General features: G+C 33.2%; 1 protein-coding gene across 1 annotated transcript; it reads right to left on the bottom strand.

The window, feature by feature from the left end:
• Positions 1 to 2,186: 2,186 nt before the first annotated feature.
• LOC108987132 (transcription factor CPC-like) lies at positions 2,187 to 5,901 on the bottom strand. The gene is made up of 3 exons (XM_018959995.2): positions 5,629 to 5,901; positions 5,260 to 5,347; positions 2,187 to 2,579 (listed from the first exon to the last, which is right to left on the bottom strand). Exons 1-3 carry the CDS (start codon positions 5,681 to 5,683, stop codon positions 2,459 to 2,461), a joined length of 264 nt encoding a protein of 87 aa, XP_018815540.1. The 5' UTR covers positions 5,684 to 5,901; the 3' UTR covers positions 2,187 to 2,458.
• Positions 5,902 to 7,820: the final 1,919 nt, after the last annotated feature.

Here is a 7,820-nt window from a genome sequence, read left to right as displayed (position 1 = left end):
AACGGGTTTGAAGAGCGTCCCAGACTTGTTTGGAAGTCTCCAGATTAAGGACGGTAGAAACACGTTTTTCACTGATAGAGGCATAGAGCCAACTGAGAACACAGTTATCTTGTTTAGACCATCGAGTATACTTCGGATTCGGAGATTCGTCAAGCAGAGTTTTGGCTGGAGCAAGGCTGGTACCATCAACGAGTCCAACCATGTCGTGACTCTTCAGGAAAATAAGAAACTGGGTCCGCCAGTTAAGATAATTGGGTCCATCCAATTTCGGAAACTGAGGTGAAGTTTGGAGGGAATATGCCATGGTGTTTGGTTATTTTTGTGCGGAAGCTAGGTTACAAGAATGTTATTGTTGGGCGTGAGCCTTAGCTGGCTGATACCATGTAAGAACCTATAAATTTAATAGAAAATGGTGAAAACAGAGAGTCCAACTTAGCCTTTGCTACAACTTAATTCTATTTTAAATAGTACATTGTACGTTGAGTTTTACACAGGTAAATATGGAAAGAAGAGATTACATCTTTACAAGAATAAATATAGAAATATACAGGATGGAAATAAGACTTTTAGCATGATACAAGGGAAAGAGGAAAATAAGGAAAATATTGATCACGTTTATCACTCTGGTTCTGGAGGAGATTGATCTACAGCTACAAGTTTAGAAAGTCCAAGAGTATCGGCTACAAGTGGGGAATGTCCAGAAGTGGTTGGTCTAACATTTATATCAACCTCAAGTGTGACTATAGTACTCGTTTTAGAGGTATAATGCAAAAGTAGTTATTTCATGAAAGGCTCACGCAAGAATTCACATTTGACATAATATACCATGACTTTCCAGATAATTGCAAACCCATAATCCATTAACAGATTACATGATCATCACAACCCCAAAGCAACTGAAAACTGTAAAGGATTACTCTCAGAACTACACTTCCGTTTATTTTTATTTTTATTTTTAAAAAAAAGGTGCTCCAAATCAGAAACCCTTTCAATCTTGAAACCCCTAACATAATTAAGGGTTTTGGATTGGGACCCAAAACTAATTTAGGGATCCAATACGAAACCCTAAAGTCACAAAATCACAAAAAAAATTAACACAAACATCAAAACACATGCACAAATCGAATCTCCACAATACATAAATCACAAAGACACAATCTCATCCTCCAATTCCTCCATTTAATCTCATCCTTCCTCCAATCTCCATAACTCAAAAAAAAAAAAACACTTCGGATTCGATTAACTTACATTTGGTGAGTCGGCAACAGAGATGCAGATGGACAATGACAGCGTAGTGCATATGATGAACGGACATCAACGGAGTAGACGAAGATGAGAGAGAGAGAGAGAGAGAGAGAGAGTTTTCAGAGTCTGAGAGAAGGGACCGGGGAGGAGGAGTCTCGCGGGGGGGAGGGGGGCTCTTAATACCCCATACATATATTATGGGGTTGTTTTATGGCTGGATTTTTTTTAAATATAAATATATATATATATATATATATGTATAAAGATTTATAATATAAATATATATATATTATATGCGGGGTGGGGGAAAATCAGGGCCCCACCTCCGTCCCAAACCTCTGCTGAAGGGCCAGACGTGGGTGAGGCCACCCGCCCAGCGCATTGGCCCCACTTGCATCTGGCGGCATGGAGCCCGTCCCGCTATTTTTGAAACTAACAAATTTTTTTCTAAAAAAAATAGTTTGATAAAATTAACAATATATAAAATTAACAATGTATATATATATGTTGCCAATGTGGATCTCTTCCTCACAGGCATATGAGTCCCTGGCCACGTCAATATTTAAGAACCCAACACCAACAATTTTGCCACCAAACCATGTAGTGAAACATCGGCTCTAGTAGTCTAATGTCAGAATGGATAGTGATCGATGTTGTGCTCCACTGCTTAATGTTTAAGTTTTCTAAAAATTATTAAATTATAATAAATATTATAAGATTCATTTTAAACATTTTTGTCTCTCCTAATCTAATGAATTGGTAATTGAGATATTAGTACTTTTAAGATATCAGAATCCACAAAAAGCCTTAAATTCGATCCATGATATATATGCAGAATATATATAATATATAGGCACACAAACACAAAATCATGAGCAAACACATCCAAAAGAGTGAGAGTCCACTATCATATTTGTAGGAAATTTCGTCCACGACTAAAAAGCTGGCGAATGAAACAGTACTAATTACAAAAGAAGAAACACAAGATCAAGAAGAGAAGAGAAGAGAAGAGAAGAGAAGAGATCAGAAGGTACGTAAAAGATCGATGCATGGAATATGGAACTATCAATCAAAGAGAGAATCTATATATTAAAACAAACTTAATTTATATGCAAGAAGAATTATTCCAACAGAAGAAGATCAGAAATTCGATCGATCTACTAATTAACAATTAATTAATTAATTAAGGTAGCGCCCAACATGATCATGATCATCACGAATAACTCTTGGCTGCGTCTCTTTTCTGGGCAAATACCTCACCATGTCTCATAATCCAAAACCTCTCTATTTCTTCTGGTTTTCGCCCTGGAACACGACCTGCTATCAAATCCCACCTGCTCAGAAATTAATAATATTACATTAATTAACTTTTTTTATTATTAATATTGCCTACTTTAATTTAGTGATGATCGTCAGAAGCTGTCACACAGTCAATATATATATAATTTCCAACTAGCACAAGTGAAATAATATGAAAGCTGCATATTAATCGGACTTTATATATGCATGCAGCTTCCTGGAAAAGAAATAATTAAGCGAGCATGCAATTTCAGTACTCCGATCCATCCTTTTTTATTTTCTTGTACCATATAGTTTAGACACATGCGCCTTGAAAAATTCCATCCAACAGTTCTCATAAAATCTTAAATCTGTAAAGATAATATTGGAGCGCCTATACATGAAAATCCCTCATGAAGCGTTTCTGATCTCGTGATATTCTCCACCAATATTAATTAATTAAATAAGTTGCCTGGGCCGGGATACAATTCCTCCGACAAGTAGTGGATCGATCTATTCACTTCAAGCAACATGGTGTTTCCATTAGCACGTAATTGGTAGATGTCATGTCACATTATTGCACTGATCTAATGGATTGTTGCCATAAAGAAAGAGCATCCCACACCTTTCTTGAGTAATAATATAATAATGCGCCCCACAAACAAAAACAAAACTGCGGACCCAAAGTACTGTTGGTTTTACGACGGTACAAAACGATCGATGTCCGGTCACGTCTCCACACTCAGCAAGTAATTAACCCCTCTCTCTCTCTCTTTATATATATAAAGAGAAATGCTTTGGGTCCCGAATTCGGGACCCAAAACATGTTCCGAATGGGATTTTTTTTTTTTTTAATTTTTTTTTTACTGAATGATAAAAAAAATATTTTTTAATGATATTATAAATTTTTTATTTTTTTTAAAACTGTTTATGATGATTAAAAAATATATGAAAAAAAAAAGAAAAAAAAAATCTGTCTTTTCGGGACATGTTTTGGGTCCCGAATTCGGGACCCGTAGCAGCACTCATTTATAAAATAACTAAAAATGATTCTTTGCCCCCCTCATGAAGTTACTGTTAAAATATTTTAATTTCTTTTTTTAATTATTAAAGAATTGACTAATAATAAAATTATTTTTTTTTAATAACTAAGAATGTTAAAAAAATATATAAAATAAAATTTTAAATAAAATTAAATGCACGTGTAGCACTTCGAGCGATACATGCTGGGTAATCCCCTAGCATTGTCCTGTGGAAAATGGTAGGTACCTAGACAAAATGTACCTATGATCATTTATACCTATTATTTTGTTACAGAAAATCTTCTTCACACTCTACTGTGTGAAGAAGCCTAGCATGTTTCCAGCACACCTAACATGCTGGGGGTGAAAAAAAAAAAAAAAAAAATTATGTGAGGTGTGTGAAGAATGTAATATACAGTAGAATGTGATATAGCATTTCTCATTTTATTATTCTACCGGTACTGTAGGTGGCTCTAGCACCATCCAACACACATACACATATATATATATATATATATGTGGACACTGCTACACTCACCTGATAAAAGTTACCAACAAGCCATTTGGATTTTTTTTTCATATATATATATTTTTAATCTTTTTAAAAATTTAAAAAGAATTCACAATATAATTAAAAAATACTTATTTAATAATTAACTAAAAAAAAAAGACAATCGAAATCCAAAACATTTTCATATACATGACTTCGTTTGAAATTTAAAATCATCTCAACTTATTATTATAATTTTTTTAAATTTCAATACAAAATATAATAAATAATTTAATTTTTTTTAATTTTAAAATAATAATAATAATAAATAATAATATTCTAATAATATTTTATCATCTCAACTCAATTCAATTCAGTACAACATCCAAATACACCCTACGTACATATACTAATTATCACCGAACGTACCACTCCATAAATGTAATGGAAGTAACTAAAATGGCAAAGACAAAATCAAATAAGCCACTGCCAAGCAGCAGTATTACCGCACATGCATGTATTTCATGAGTTTTTCTTTCTTTTCAGTTATTTTATTTTCGTATCTCCCGTGAATCATTATACCGTACGTAATCTGGCCTCTTTCTACATGATTCACAATATCAAAATCATGCTGCCGAAAACTCGAAGAGCTAGCGTACTGCTAGCTATGGAGCAATTATTCGTTTTATTGACTGTTTCATTTTATGATCATGCTTCTTTCTTGTAATCACGCTGTCGTGGCTTGCCCTCATTGCCACCTAACTTCTAATTAAGAATAGCAAGAGCATAAGCTAAAGCATATATCGGGTCCACAGCATGCCTGCCGTCCTACCTATTGCGTTTCTTGTTTCCGATCGAGTACTGATCCACTAGCTAGTTCATGATGGAGATCCGAAGAAGCAGATGATGATCAAGTGCGCTTGCCATGGATTGCGGCCTCGAGCTAGCTAGGGAGACGAAGATGATTCGAATTAGGTGTAAAAGGCTCTATGCTCTATACTCTCACGAATCTTTGGCCTTAGATATGTGGTTGCTTCTCCTAATTTTCCTTGAGTTCTCCCGTTAAATAAAAAATTTACGGCATTCATGTGTACAATGATATAATAAATTTAGTAAGTGATCATCTTTTTGCGTGTAGTTTGAAGCTAAATCTAACACTAAAAACAATGCTAAAAATGGTAAGAAGCAAACTGAAGTACTATTGGCCGGAAGTAAATTCTATACCTGTCCCCAACAAGTTTGTACATCCGGAAGATGAGATCCTCTTCTTGTTCAGTCATCTTTATGAACTCCCACTCAATACTGCTCACTTCTGCACCCACTAACAATAAATTATCACAAGCGGGGTGTTGTAATATATATGTGCATCGCATATAATTCTGAATTTTTTTCTGTAGACTTATATATATAGGTATCGAGTTATATATATATATATATATATAGATCATGATCTCTCTGCAGGTCTTATATATGCATATTAGAAATTAATTAGTCTACCCATTCTTAATTTTCTTAATTGGAAATCAAACGGATCCATAGAAACGGAAAACTGAAGTAGCAGACCACGAAGTTTGAAGGAAAGAAATACAGAACCTTCTGACGTGGAGCTCTTGGTACTCTTTGCTTGTTTCCGCGGACGTTTATCCATTACTCCCGAAATCACTCGAGGGCGCACGCATGCGCGCGCGCGCGCGCACAGAGAGAGAGAGAGAGAGAGAGATCAAATAGTTACCCAGAAGGTGGAGTACTATAGATCACCTTGAAAGTCCTAGAAGAATTTCATCAAGTAGTGCTTAAAATGACAAGATCTAAAAGGGAAAAAAATGGAGAGAGAAGGAAGGCCAGGGGGGGAGGGGGGGTATATAAAATGATCTCCAGGATAAGTCTGCAAGGATTGTATGGAGAATGGAAATCAATGCTTGTGATGCGGTGATCTGAGGATATAACAAGTTTGCGATGCTGCATGCATGGAATGACTGGTGCGACCGAACAGGCATATAGGGTCTTGAGTTGACTTGTAGTTATCGTCGTTCATATATATATATATATATATATATATATATATATATATATATATGAGCAATGCTAGGTACAGTCTCTATTTGGGGACTGTATGTACAGGCCTAGGCTATTTTAATTTTAAATTTTGTTAAGATTACAAAATTATCCCTCTTAAAATAATGTTTTCTCTCATTTAATAATGTGCCTGCACATTCAATCCCCACTTCAGAATTGCAAATAGAATTTCTATATATATATATATATATATGGCTTTCCCTTTTTTAACAGACTACTAAAGGTATATTAGATTTTGGCAACTCAAGCCTATAATAACCTACAATTTTCTTTTCTAAAATCACCCCCACGTACATTTTCAATAGAAAGGAAATTAAACTTACACAAATTAATTAACATATATAGCAACCATATTAATTATATATATATCATCATTACCTAATTGAACATGATGAGCAGCATTATTAAGTTAATGCATCTCAGTTGTAGCCAAATTGAACTGATACAACTTATAAAGATCTTCACAATCATTAATAATATGACAAATTAACAAGTTATAGCCACTTCTACTTTTAAGTGCATAGATATTATATGGTAGTAAGTTCCTTAGCAAGGGTTGGACAAAAGTGCTTTAGGCCTAGTTCACTTTTATAAAAAATTTCATCTTATTTCATTTCATCTTATTTAATTATTATAATTTTCTTAAATTTTCAAACTAAATATAATAAACAATTCAACTTTTTCAAGTTCAAAATAAAAATAATATTAAAATTATATATTTTAATAATATTTTATTTTATTTTTAATTTTTATCTTAATTCATTTTATTATCTATAAAAACAAACGAGATGTTTGTATAAGGTACTTAGCTGATAATCGTCTTCTATTAGCTAGGTACCATTGTAGTGTTAGTACTGCTTTTGATGCACATTAATTTCGCTATGATTGAAAATTAAGTAATGCAAAATTGGGGTTTTTTTTTTTTTTTTTTTTGGAAGTCTTGGGTTAAGTTAAGTACTACTACTATAGCTAGATCGCTTCATTAATTGAAAGACATCCCCTGCAACATGTGTGATGAGAAAAATATTAAGAGGGAAAAAATAAGAAAGAAAAACAGTCAAACTATCATGTAATTGGTTAAAGAGTTTTTCAATTATTGAGTAGTATTAGGTACGTACAAGTCTCAAATAGACATGAAGCAGTCATATATAAACTTTTTTGTAAAAAAGTGAGTCACACTAATAAAAAATAATTTTTTTATACCTTTTTGAGGTGTGATATTCCACTTAATTTTTATTAGAATTTGTCTATTTGAGATTTATACAAATCAATACTAACCCTAATAATATATATATATATATATTTATCTATAGTCATATTATATATATATAAAAGTAGTTTTGGACAATATTGTGTGGTATTTGGAATAATATAGTACTAGTTCTTCTGTCACATTCATGAATAGGTTGGTGTCGACAGTGTTTAATTGAGAGAATGATGTGTCCATGGATTTCCTCTTGTTTTTATATGTATATCGTCGAGTATATCTTTAACTTTTCCACTGAAAAGAGCGCTCAAGAAGGGGTAAATATTATTGTTTCATTGTCAGAGCGTCGAGCCATAACTTTAACCTAGCTAGATCGAACCAGCTCAGCTCCTATGGCATATATATATAATATCGTCCAAGTATTTATGGATATATTATACACGCAATTAATTATTGAATTATACATTTATAAACCACCTCAAGTTGATCAATAAGTTTTATT

The sequence above is a fragment of the Juglans regia genome, chromosome 2 (genome assembly GCF_001411555.2).
Source record: "Juglans regia cultivar Chandler chromosome 2, Walnut 2.0, whole genome shotgun sequence".
In the NCBI taxonomy this organism is placed as follows: domain Eukaryota; kingdom Viridiplantae; phylum Streptophyta; class Magnoliopsida; order Fagales; family Juglandaceae; genus Juglans; species Juglans regia.
Note: the sequence above shows the minus strand (reverse complement) of the source record. Positions and strands in the feature narration are given on the sequence as shown.